Here is a 12,815-nt window from a genome sequence, read left to right as displayed (position 1 = left end):
CTTCTCACCCTGTCATCCTCTCACCCTGTCACCCTCTCACCCTGTCATCCTCTCACCCTGTCACCCTCTCACCCAGTCACCCTCTCACCCTGTCACCCTCTCCCCCATCACCCTCTTACCTTCCCACCATGTCATCCTCTCAGCCTGTCACCCTCTGACCTGTCATCCTCTCACCCTGTCATCCTCTCACCCTGTCATCCTCTCACCCTGTCACCCTCTCACCCGGTCACCCTCTCACCCTCTCACCCTCTCACCATATGTAACATCCCATGTGACCACTCAGCAGTTGAGATGAAGGTGTGGTTCTTTCCAAGCTCCCCTGCTTTACTTTTACCCTGAGGTTGACTGTGCTGGGTTAGGCATCTGCGTCTTGTCCAGAAAGGCGAGTGCTGTCCTCGCTGTTGTTACCTGGTGCATCCGCTTGTCTCTCTGCTTGGAGAAATCCTGGCTGTTGCTCCTATTCTAAAGCCGTTTCCCAGGGCCACACGGCTTTGCTGGGAGACGTTTGCACAACAGCTTCGTGCCGTGACCTCACCTTTAAGAGGAGCGTCAAGGCGGTCCAGCGCGTCTGGGCTCACCGCCGCCGCTACCATGGCCGGGAGCAGCAGAAAGGAAGGAATGCAGGGACTGTGTTGGTCAGTGTGTAGAGCGTGGAGGGCGGCCGCTGCCTCGTGGTTAAAACCCAGGCCGATCTGGGCTGATCCGGGCCGATCCGGGCTGATCTGGGCTGAACCGGGCTGTGTCTCAGTTGTAGTGCTTCGAGCAATCATGGGAGTTTATTACTCCATCTTACCTGGGTCATCAGGGTGAGTGGTCTGACAGTGCCATGATGGTTATGACCTAGTAGGAGTAGTGTGTGTGTGTGTGTGTGTGTGTGTGTGTGTGTGTGTGTGTGTGTGTGTGAGTGTGTGTGTGTGTATGTGTGTGTACATGTATCTGTGTGTGGTGTGTGTGTGTGTGTATGTGTATCCGTGTGTGTGTATCTGTGTGTGTGTGTGTGTGTGTGTATGTGTGTACGTGTATCTGTATGTGTGTGTGTGTGTGTTTGTGTGTGAGTTTGTATTTGTGTGTGTGGGTGTGTGTGTGTGTGTGTGTGTGTGTGTGTGTGTGTGTGTGTGTATGTGTGTGCGAGCGAGTGTAGAGTGCTGACTATCCAACAAGGCCTGACACACCTTGTATACTGGGTGTGCAAGAACAATAACACCCTACACATTTGGCAAGGACGGAGCCCTGGACGCAGCTCTGTGTATAAATCCCTGGATGACAGGTTCCGTCTCTCTTTGTAAGGATATGGCGTGCTAATGCATGTAGTGCGAGTACTGTAAGTGACGATGGAAACGAACACTTCCACCAAGAATAGAAAATGCCACAAACACTCTTGCTTAGATTTCAGGCTTTAAAGCACCCGGTGGTTTGCTGCATATAAACTGAAGTGGCTCAGAGATTAGCTACTGAGTTGAGAGCTTATGCTGGATGCTTAATATAGCTCTGATGTACAGCCATGCACGTTTAAGCAGCTGCATTGTAAAATGGCCTGATTGTAGTCTTAGCAAGAACAGCACGCATACGGCACTTTTTAACGTTTGCAATGTTGCAGTGGATGACATCATTTAACTGGGTACGGTATCCGTATCAGAATTCTTTTATATTGCCAAAGATTTTAATTTGTCTGTTATTTATCCTCCTTTTTTTTAATTCATCATCTTATCGTGCCAAAAGGAAAAAAAATACTATCATATTATAATATGAATATGATACATTATATTATATTATAAAAATAAATTATATTATACATTATATTATATTATAAAAATACATATTATACATTATATTATATTATACAAATACATATTATACATTATATTATATTATACAAATACATTAGCTCTTTTTCAAGTCTTTGCAATCAGGTTATCCCTCTTATCTGCATTTAGAGCAATTTAACTACATATATAGATATTTATCAGCATGACAGTGTGTTTGCTCTTGGGGAATCAAACCCATGAACTAGCATCTCACCCCACCTCACCTCACTCCACCTCACCTCACCCCACCTCAACACACCACACCTCTCCCCACCTCACCCCACCTCGCTTCACCTGCTACACCAGGTGAGATCCAGGAGCTCCTAGTAACAGGAACATGTTTAAAAATAACCACACACAGCTTGCACTGCAGTTCACAGCAAAGCCCCATCCATGCGATTCCAGGTTAAATACAGGAATTTGTATTCAGCATATGGGAGTACATGTATCGGAATTCTGCGCATATTGGAATATATATTGGAATATACATATTGGAATTCTGTACACATTCAGCACACGGTCCTGCCAGGCGAACACAGACGCAGACGGCGCGGGAGACACGCTAATGCGCAGGCGCGTGAGGATGACGGATGCGCTGTGTGTGTGGCGCTGTGTGCAGGTGAGCGACGGTAGCTTGACGGTGCTGGCTATCACGCGGGACGACCGAGGAGCGTACAGCTGCCGTGCTCATAGCGACCAGGGCGAGGCGCTCCACACCACTCGCTTACTTGTACAAGGTGAGGAGGACATGTCATCTGTGCAGTCCACCTGCCGGAGGTGCGGCTGTGGGGACTGACTGTCCACAGCGGAATAACTCAGGACACTTACCATAAGGACTGGGTGATGTGTCTAAAAAAGTGTTTCACGATACTTTTGACAATTTAGATTATCATGTGCGTCATGACAAACATTATCAATACTGCAATACTCTACAGTATTAAAGCACTGTAACACTAAAATAAGTGTATAAAAATTAATTCACAACATGCAAATGTTCCCGATGTGTCTGAAATGCTTGCATCTAGAAGCATTGCCCGTTTTAGGAGAGAAGGATTTTGCATTTGGCTGTTTTTTGTGCTATAACCATGAAATGCTGTGCTGTTCAGTGTTTATTTGAGTGCTTGCTTGTTAAACATTTACACAGCTATGACAGATCTCTCGGCATCAAGGCTAGGTCTCATCGATATGTTATGGTTTTTGAAATTATGACTATAGCTAGAAATATAATACTATTATAACAATATTCTATTCTATTCCATTCTATTGTACTCTTCCTGTTTCAGCCATTTAACTGGAGGTCATGGATACTTTTTTGTTCTGTGTAGTGAGATACGTTAACTGGAAGAGTAGTATTCACAGTATTTACAGTTTATAGTTTACTGTATTTACAGTAACCATTTCCCTTGACCAGCATACACAATATTGACAGACAGTCTGAATCCTAAAACAAAGCAGTCAGGCAGTTCCTCAGGTGTAGGGGTGCTATATTCATCGTAGGTGTAGACACGGCGGTGTAAATGGCCTAGTTGTTTAAGTTGTTTAAGCGTGTCTGGACCCATCGCTGTTTAACGTTCTTCCCCTCGCTAAGCACCTGGACAACATTCGACCCTCACAGTCGCTCAGGGAGTACAGATCACAACCTGTCATCCCGCCCCCAGCCCTCTGAGGATCATCCCCAAATGTCCTGCAGTTAGATGGCAGTGACAGTGAGTCCCTCACTCCCAGCCCAAATGTACAAGCCATAGTCCTCTTCTGCCTTTATAACACCTGTATAACACCTTTATGACACCTGTATAACACCTTTGTAAGCTACATCAAACCCATTTCTTCTGTGTGATGTGCTGGGTGACAGAAGTTAGGTTAAAGACTATGAACTGTATGGGAAAGGCCAATCAGAAACTCCTGAGTCTGTACCGGCTTGTTATGCTGAATTTGTTGCCCTGAGCGAGGGCTCAAACCCTGAGATGCTTTGTACCAGAGCTCTCCGATCCTCTAGGCAAGTGCTGCGAAGCGGGAAAAGATGTAATTTCATTTCATTTCATTTAAGTCCAGAGCCTTGGGCCAGAGCTCTGCAGCCTGTGAGAGCAGAGCCCTCCCCCGTTCACTGGGCCCAGCCAGGCGATGTGTGTGTGCACGTGCAATCCTGCGTGCACTGCCAATGCTGGCTGGGACCAGAGCCCGCTCCTCATACGTGGACGTGTGCTAATGGTGAAGCGCTCCCGTTTATCACCCCTGCAGCAACAGCAGACGTGATAGACCTGCCCGTCACTGACACTGCATTCTTTACTGTGGACAGGTTTATGGCCTCCCGGGGGCGTGGCCAGCAGATACCAAACAGCATGGCCACGCCTCCTTGCGTGAGCTTGCCGGGAGACCGAGCTGTGCAGCTCTGTTATTTAGAAGAGAGGAGACTGGGGAGGTCCGGTGGAGATGGACAGAGCTGTTGCCAAGTCGATATTGCTTGCCTGAGGCTTGTTTTCTTTGAATTTAGTAAACTCGCAATATTGTTTTTGCAAAAAGCAATATTCTCAGTGAGCCTCGGGAGAGACACACTGCACGAATATCTCCCACAGTAACGGCACGGGAGCTCGAGCCGGACGGTTCTGGGGCTCTCTTGTGTGATGCTTTTGTGCAGTCCTTTTAATATGCAAAAGTCACAGCATTTCTTGAAATCCCTTTGGTCGCCGTATCATTTGCTGCACTTCAGAGAAAGCATTTAGAAGGCATCTTTAAGACCAGTACCTGTTTAATGATAATTTAAAACTCCTGTGAATGACAGCCATCATGTGCCATTTGCAAGCGTCTCTGGTCAGAGCCTAAAGATATTGTCCCTGCCGGCTTATTTGTCCAGTTAGAAAATAAGGGACAAGTTTTGATGTCAGGCTCTGGTGGGGAGCTGTATGCCCTCACTGGGAAAAGCCCCTTGCTGATGCACTGACCATGATGACAGACAATCATTACATCACTGACACTCACAGGGTCATGCTTTTTCCAGGACCTCCATACATTGTGACACCCCCTGAGAACATCACCGTCAATATTTCCCAGAATGCCCTCTTCACGTGCCAAGCAGAAGCCTACCCTGGGAACCTGACCTACACCTGGTTTTGGGAGGAGGACAATGTCTACTTCAAGAAGTAAAGTTATGATCAAGTTCACTACTGTGCCATGTATTAGAAATCTCCTTCTGCTTGTGTGGGAGTTTAGGGTTTGCTAATGTTCATAGATGCAGAATCCCTGAGCCAGGGGTGTGTGTGTGTAACACATACTCTGTTACACACACACGCACAACCACACACACACACACACACACACACACACACACACACACACACACACACACTGTGTTTAACTGTGGTTTAATTTTCTTAAGTTGTTTGTGTGCTTTGTTTTCAAAATGTGCATTCATGTTTTTTTTTTCTAGAAAAATAATATCCCATATTGATCACTCAAGGTATAACAGTGTTCATTTCTGACTCTTTTACTGGTAGTTATGCTCCACACTAACAGCCAGTAACCAAATCACACTCCACTTCTTCTCCCTAGCCCCTAGTCCCTAGCCCCTAGCCCCTAGGCCCTAGCCCCTAGCCCCTAGCCCCTAGCCCCTAGCCCCTAGCCCCTAGGCCCTGGCCCCTAGGCCCTAGGCCCTAGTCCCTAGCCCCTAGCCCCTAGTCCCTAGCCCATAGTCCCTAGCCCCTAGCCCCTAGCCCCTAGTCCCTAGTCCCTAGCCCCTAGCCCCTAGTCCCTAGCCCCTAGGCCCTAGGCCCTGGCCCATAGTCCCTGGCCCCTAGTCCCTAGCCCCTAGCCCCTAGGCCCTAGGCCCTGGCCCCTAGCCCCTAGTCCCTGGTCCCTAGGCCCTGGCCCCTACACACTCCGAAGCACAAAGACTGCACTTTGGACGGCTCGTTTCACACGCTGTCTCTCTCCTTTCCTCTCTGCAGTGACCTGAAACTCAGAGTGCGTATCCTGATCGACGGCACCCTCATCATCTTCCGTGTGAAACCTGAGGATGCTGGGAAATACACCTGTAGCCCTAGCAACAGCCTGGGCATCTCGCCCTCCGCCTCCGCCTATCTGACAGTGCAGTGTGAGTGTGCCCTCTACGGGCACGTTTAAACACCCCAAACCCTCCGCGCTGCCCATCGCCTCACCTGCTGCGCTCATGCCCATGAGGGCATCCATGGCGTGCAATCAGAGTGGGTAATTGGTGTCTGTCGGGCGACAGATAGCAGCCTGTGCCGTGCCCTCCGACAGCCCTGCAGACAGCGCTGCCCTAGTTTGGGGACTTCTCTGTGGAGTGGGCGAGGACGCGTCTTCAGTGTACGCCCGGTGGTGCCCCGACTCTGACCTGCCTCTTTCAACCATGCTGCCGGCTCCCTAAAGACATGACTTGCGTCATCGTGTCTCGTCCCGCACGTGCCCAACGTCTGTCACGCAAGCTGCTCTCAGCCATCGTCACTCACGGCATGGCTGACAGAGCCAGGATTAGCACTCTAGTTTTAACGAGATGTTTGAATCCTGTTTTCCCCCCTGCATATTCTCCTTCTAATACCTGCTAATAGAGAGAAGCAGGCAAACACTGAATTATGCTGGCATGTCATGTCATGGTGGCGATAACGAATGATGCCAGGACTCTCCACCATCCTTACACTTGTATACAGAGAGGTGTGGCTAAAGTAAGGTGCCAGCTGTAACAGTGAGTGGTAAGGAGGCAAACGCATGTGCAGAGAAGAGCAAGATTTATTCAGGGCAAATCCGGAATCAGAGTCGGTATAGCGGTTAAGGGTCAAATTACCAATGTGGAGAGTACGAGGATACATGATTAACAAACAAAAACGCACGAAGGCAAACAGGAAGCAGGCTGTAACAAAAGACACTAGGAAAACTCAGGGCTAAGAAACATAAAGTCTAGGAAACACAAAGGCACGGAGTACAAACTTAACCAACACTATGATTCAAATATACATGCACACACGGAGTCAGTAAATAACCACAATGAACAGCCAAAACTAAGGGAGCAAGGCAGAGCTTAAATACAATCAACTAAATGAAGGACAGATGTTGAAAATCAAAGGAGGGGCAGAGAAAACAAAACTATGGAATGGAACTAAAAAGACACAAGACAGGGAAAAAACGGAAGCTGGGAGGGACTGATCATGACAGCCCTCAAGGCTGTATTGATTAAAGTAAGGTGCTCAAGACAGTATTGCATAAGGATAATCAAAAGGATGGAAATGTAATAATATTTGAACTTCCATTGCTTCACCTTAGCTAGAGGTTCGTCTCATACATAACTTATTCTATGAGGTCTGTCTACTCTACTTCTACGAGCTTGTATACAACATCTTGTCTGCATTCTGATAACTCCTTAGTGACGTTTAAACTGGTGCAAGTTCATGTGTTCAGTGTTGGTCACTGTGCTGGGTCATGAGCCTTGTTTTTTGGGGGCCTTTTCCTTCAGACCCTGCCCGTGTTCTCAACATGCCACCGGTCATCTACGTTCCAAGGAAGCTCCCAGGAATCATCCGCTGCCCTGTGGATGCCAATCCACCTGTCACATCCGTCCGGTGGGAAAAAGACGGCTACCCCTTAAGAGTTGAGAAGGTTAGCCGTCTGCAGGACCTTCTGTGCCTGGAGCTCTCACCCTGTGCGTGTTAATGGGCTCACAGGTCATTCCCTCTCTTGCACAGTACCCAGGCTGGAGTCAGATGCCCGATGGAAGTATTCGGGTGGCAGAGGTCACTGAAGACTCCCTTGGCACCTATACCTGTGTGCCTTACAATGCCCTAGGTACCATGGGACAGTCTCCTCCGGCCACTCTGGTGCTAAAGGTCAGTTCCCCTTGCACACTTGTGTCCACTTCAGGCTAATGGTTCATATATAATGCTTTTTGCTGATGTGGACACGGTAATTTGTGCAACATAAATAACTTGAAACAGAACAACATCACTTCTTACTATTGTAGCAGCATTTGCAGCATGTATAACTCAGTTAGTTTGATGCCAACCCCATGCCCTGGTAGGATCCCCCTTACTTTAACGTGAGACCCGGGGGGGAGTACCGTCAGGAGGCTGGCAGAGAGCTCGTCATCCCTTGTGCTGCTTCTGGAGACCCTGAGATTCCAACCATCACCTGGAGAAAGGTACATCCATCAGATCACGTGGACTCCCGCAGGGCTGGCTTACTGTATGACAGCTCATCTGGCATCTCAGTGTGAATATGCACGTTAGGTATCTGTAGTATGAGAACTATGAAAAAATTACCTTTTACTGCAAACTAAAAAACTTGTCTCTATTTTTGTCTCGATTTAGGTGGTAGCAGTCAAAGACGTAAATAGCAGTCAAAGACGACTGATTGTTTTCATGTAAAGAAAGGCAGAAGCTAAGTGTAGGTTTGTTGTTTATGGCTGAAGGTTGGGAAGCCCAGCAAAAGCAAGCACAACGTCTTACCAAGCGGCAGCTTACAGTTCGTGTCTCTGAGCAAAGAGGACCATGGCGAGTGGGAGTGTGTGGCTACCAACGTCGTCACAAGCATCACTGCCAGCACGCGACTTTTTGTAATAGGTAGGCTGATACAGAAATCCAGGATGTTATCCCAGCTTATTCAAGGCTTCTGAGCACACCCCCCATACAAAGATGCTAGTAATATAATTTTCCATTTGGCAACTTTATTAAAATCACTTGTACTGACTTTTTAGGACTGGAAGAATCAAAGTCCAGAATTACGCTCTTAACCCTGTGAATTTTGAATTTGGCTTTGTACATCACACCTCCTTAGCGTGCTTCTTCAGAGAATTCACAGTCTGCCAGTCATATGACTTCATTGCGGTCTAGCCAAGATTCCTATTGGGAATTGCGACTAAGCTGCTAGAGTGAGTCCCTGGAGCCAACAGCTACACCGGTGCTCAATTAGCTGAGTTAGCTGTTTGCGAACACACACTCATGTACACAACAGAGTGGTCTGGTTCCTTGACAGTCCAGTGCTGGCATTAAGATGCTCACCACAGCGGAGATGTGTGCGCCTCCTCTTAGATGCGACCACTGTTCCACTGTATGGGAGGAACTGATGGTTGAGTACATCCTCTTTGTGCTTTTGGGCTGCTCATTAATTAATATGTAAATAGATTATCCTGGCTGCTAGGTCTTCACATTTCACCTTCTAGATCGTAGTTTAGGGCTAATAGCACTAACTCCCAGCTGTGCTTGGTGTGTAATTAATAAAGCAGATGAAACCCAGCAGCTGCACAGACGTCTGTATTCATGTACTATGGTGGCTAGGACGCTGTTCTGATTTGCATGCCATAGTCACACTAGCCTTGCAGTTCGCGGGTGTGCAGACTAGTGGAGCGTTAGCAGTGCTTCTCTGTGTTGCAGGCACCAGTCCACATGCGCCTGCCAACGTCCATGTCTCTGCTTCCGCCATGTCAGCCAACATCTCCTGGGAGCCCGGATACGACGGTGGCTTTGAGCAGACCTTTTCGGTGTGGTATGGCCCCGTGTAAGTTCCTCCCACATTCACCTCACGCCTCCTGCCTTTGAGCCTCAGATCCAAACCTATTACCCTAAAAACTCACCCCACAAAGCCCTACAGTATGAGCTCAGGAGTTATAGACCACATGTTACAAATACAGTCACGTTTGACTGTAAATATTGCACCGTTCGCTCCACATAAATGATTGATATGTTGTCGTGTATACATATATATGTGCTGTTTGTAGTGGAAAGGTAACATAAAATGTTATACTGCAGCAGATATCTAGGTGAGATAAGTCATTGCCTGTTGTGCTCCACCACCATGTTCAGTGGCTTGAAGTACACAAGCATTTTGATGACAAAATGCCAGCAGTGGAGGACTAATACAGTTACCATTTTCATTACAGTTCTGTCACACCCCTGGTGAATTACATATTAAACCGAAGCTGTGCCAGGCCCCGTTCTCTCATGCACTTAAATAATGTAGGACTTTTGCTAGGGAACACCTCGGCAATAAATACATGAATACGACTTGCATGACATGCGGTGACAAGGCCCGTGATGCGAGGGCTTGTAAAGGCACAGTGCCTTCGGTTGACAGTGTAGTAGGAGCCGCTGGAGGACAGAGGACTCGCTTGTGATTTATTGCGATTCACATCTAGAGCCAAGATGGTGCCAAGTTTCCAGTATATTTCTCACACGTGTATTGTTATTTGTTGCTTTTTTGTGCTGAATGTTGTCAGCACCTCTGTGACCGATAAATGTTACAAAAAATCAGAACGATGATCTCTCACTACATGTCACCCCCCCACAAGCTAACAAAGACCTAGCATTGGGGAAACTATATGAGGCTGTAAGCATACAGGGAACCTCTGGTCACCTTTATTATCGATGAAAACTTTAACAAAGCTTATCTGAAAACAGTTGCTTCCAAATACTTGCAAGACCCTACAAATTACCTGCAAAGTACCAACCCTTTCAGGGATGCATACAGAGCCCTCCCCTGACATCCAATTGGCCAATCGGATCACTCCATTTTACTGGCCTATAGGAAGCATCAGGAAGCATACATCATCAGGGAAGTCATAGTTCGAAACCACACAGACCAATCAAATTCTAGCTCCAGGACTGTTTTGAACATAATAAGTTCCTGATAGCCTCCAGCAATTTGTATGAGTGCACAGTCTCAGTCACCAGTTATACAGAAAAGCACAGAGGACTGGTTTCCTAAATAAACAATCTGGGTTTACCTCAGTCAGAAACCATGGCACATCAGTGAGGTTCACACAGCTCTAAATGCACAAACCGCTGCCTTTAAATCCAGAAATAAGAAGCAGCAATAAAACAAACAAACAAAAAACCCACCTTCCATGAGACCATAACAGCAACCAAACGTGGGTCAGGGTAAAGGTGGAATCAAAGTTTCAATTCCACAGGCACAAAGTGTTCCCAAACATGGGAACAGACTTTAAGGGCAAACTTCCTGTGAGACTGAGCTCACTGCCTCTCTGCTGGACCAGTTAAAGACTTTCTTTTGGTGTAAATCACGCCAAGCCCTGTGAGATGACACTCACTGCAGATGAGCTTCATTCACTCTCCACCTCCATGGCTGAAGTGCACAGATCATTTAAATGTGTAAAGAGCCGAAAGATCCAGACCCTTGAGGGAGAGACAGCATTCCAGGCGTCCAGGAGAGACAATGTTCCAGCTTTCCAGGAGAGACAGCATTCCAGGCCTCAAGGAGAGACAGTGTTCCAGGCGTCCAAACTGTCATCACCTATGTACCAATGGCAGCCAATATAACATGTTTAAAAGCCTGGAGCTGCCTTGTCCAGATGTCCCTCTTAAGCCTGTGCTTTGAGAAGCCGGCTGGAGGATTCATCAGCTCCCCGCTGACTCTGGATCCACGACAGGTTACACCAATACACTAATGATCCTGCAGCTCATTATCAGTTTACACTGATACACAGATACTCTAGTGATACTATAGCCCTGGATCTGAAGACTGCTCTCCCACTGGCAATAAAGGAACACATACATGAGACTGGTGTTTATGGGCTGAAGCTCTGCATTCTACACCTTCGTCTTCGAAGCACTCAGCAGAAAGTTCCGTCTTTCCCTTTCTATCTATCTATCTATCTATCTATCTATCTATCTATCTATCTATCTATCTATCTATCTATCTATCTATCTATCTATCTATCTATCTATCTATCTATCTATCTATCTATCTATCTATCTATCTATCTATCTATCTATCTATCTATCTATACACACACTCTACTAGAGGCCTGGGAGGGTCCTGCCTAGTATCTTAGCTGTTCCCAGGACTACACGCTACTTGATGGAGATCTTGGACATTGTTCCTGGGATCTGCTACAGCCGTTCTCCCAGTTTGGGAGTGACAGCTCCTACTGCTCTGATTACCACAATTACACATATTTTCCAGCTCTTCTCTCAGCCCTTGGTATGTCACAAGCTTTTCATATTCCACATTCCTGATGTTGCTATCACTCGGGATTGCCACACCACGGTCGTCTTCTGCTGTTTATTCTCCACTACTATGTCTGGTTGGTTAGCCATTATCATCTTGTCTGTCTATATCTGGAAGTTCCACAGGATCTTAGCTTGGTCATTTTCCACCACCTTTGGTGGTGTATCCCACTTAGACCAGCCCGTACTATGATTCTGTATATTATGCCAGCCCCATTTTGCACAGCCTGCATCTGGGGTCCTGCCTGGTGTGGTAGATCCTCTGTAGATCTCATACACACACACACACACCTGAGATTCAATCTGGTAGTTCAGTCTTATTTAGCAGCTAGTATAAAGTATAAGCTATTGTTAATGTTTGGCCATTAAAACTTCATATTGTGTATTGTATATTGTACAGTGTGTATGATGTATGTATACACTAGTGTACATGATATATAGTGCAATGTGACAGCTGTGGTTTGAGTTGTTCTAAAGCTGTTTTGTATATATATATATGATATTAGAGCAGGTGTCTTTGTTCAAATCTAATTCAAATCTACAGTTCAGTACGGTGTCAGTAAGAAAGGCTCTGATAGCACTGTTCCCATCGTGAGCACCATGGGTAATATAAATACTTAGGATGTGTGTGTGTGTGTGTGTGTGTGTGTGTGTGTGTGTGTGTGTGTGTGTGTGTGTGAGTCTGTCTGTCTGTCTGTCTGTCTGTGTATGTTTTTACATTGTTTCCATTGCATTTTAAGCATGGGATATTCTTCAGTCTAATCCAGTGCCATCTTCCGACAGCAAGAAGAAGGCAGATTTGGGTCCCCACGACTGGCTCTCTGTCCCTGTGCCCGGCTCTCAGACCTGGCTGGTGGTGCAGGGCTTGGAGCCAAAGACTGCCTACCAGTTCAGCGTGCTGGCCCAGAACAAGCTCGGCACGGGCCCCTTCAGTGAGGTAGTCACTGTGAATACAGTAGGTGGGTGGCACTTCCATTTACACCTGCCAGGGGGCGCCGCAGATCCCCCCCTCCACCCATCTCCTAACTGTGGATGCTTTGGCATT

At 47.0% G+C, this 12,815-nt stretch overlaps 1 protein-coding gene across 6 annotated transcripts in view; it reads left to right on the top strand.

Moving 5' to 3' along the window:
- Positions 1-12,815, top strand: part of igsf9ba (immunoglobulin superfamily, member 9Ba) — a 51,869-nt gene that overhangs the window by 27,032 nt on the left and 12,022 nt on the right. For all 6 annotated transcript variants that reach the window (XR_004776903.1, XR_003411473.2, XM_035534294.1 and 3 more), the window contains exons 5-13: positions 2,425-2,542; positions 4,801-4,942; positions 5,747-5,892; positions 7,267-7,409; positions 7,496-7,636; positions 7,828-7,947; positions 8,218-8,368; positions 9,179-9,302; positions 12,554-12,729. Coding sequence is in view for 4 of the 6 variants with exons in the window: in XM_035534294.1 (XP_035390187.1) it covers positions 2,425-2,542; positions 4,801-4,942; positions 5,747-5,892; positions 7,267-7,409; positions 7,496-7,636; positions 7,828-7,947; positions 8,218-8,368; positions 9,179-9,302; positions 12,554-12,729 (1,261 nt within the window). In the remaining 2 variants the exon portion in view is untranslated. The remainder of the gene's footprint in view (positions 1-2,424; positions 2,543-4,800; positions 4,943-5,746; positions 5,893-7,266; positions 7,410-7,495; positions 7,637-7,827; positions 7,948-8,217; positions 8,369-9,178; positions 9,303-12,553; positions 12,730-12,815) is intronic.

The sequence above is a fragment of the Electrophorus electricus genome, chromosome 15 (genome assembly GCF_013358815.1).
Source record: "Electrophorus electricus isolate fEleEle1 chromosome 15, fEleEle1.pri, whole genome shotgun sequence".
NCBI classification, from domain to species: domain Eukaryota; kingdom Metazoa; phylum Chordata; class Actinopteri; order Gymnotiformes; family Gymnotidae; genus Electrophorus; species Electrophorus electricus.
This window is presented reverse-complemented; position numbering and strand designations above follow the sequence as displayed.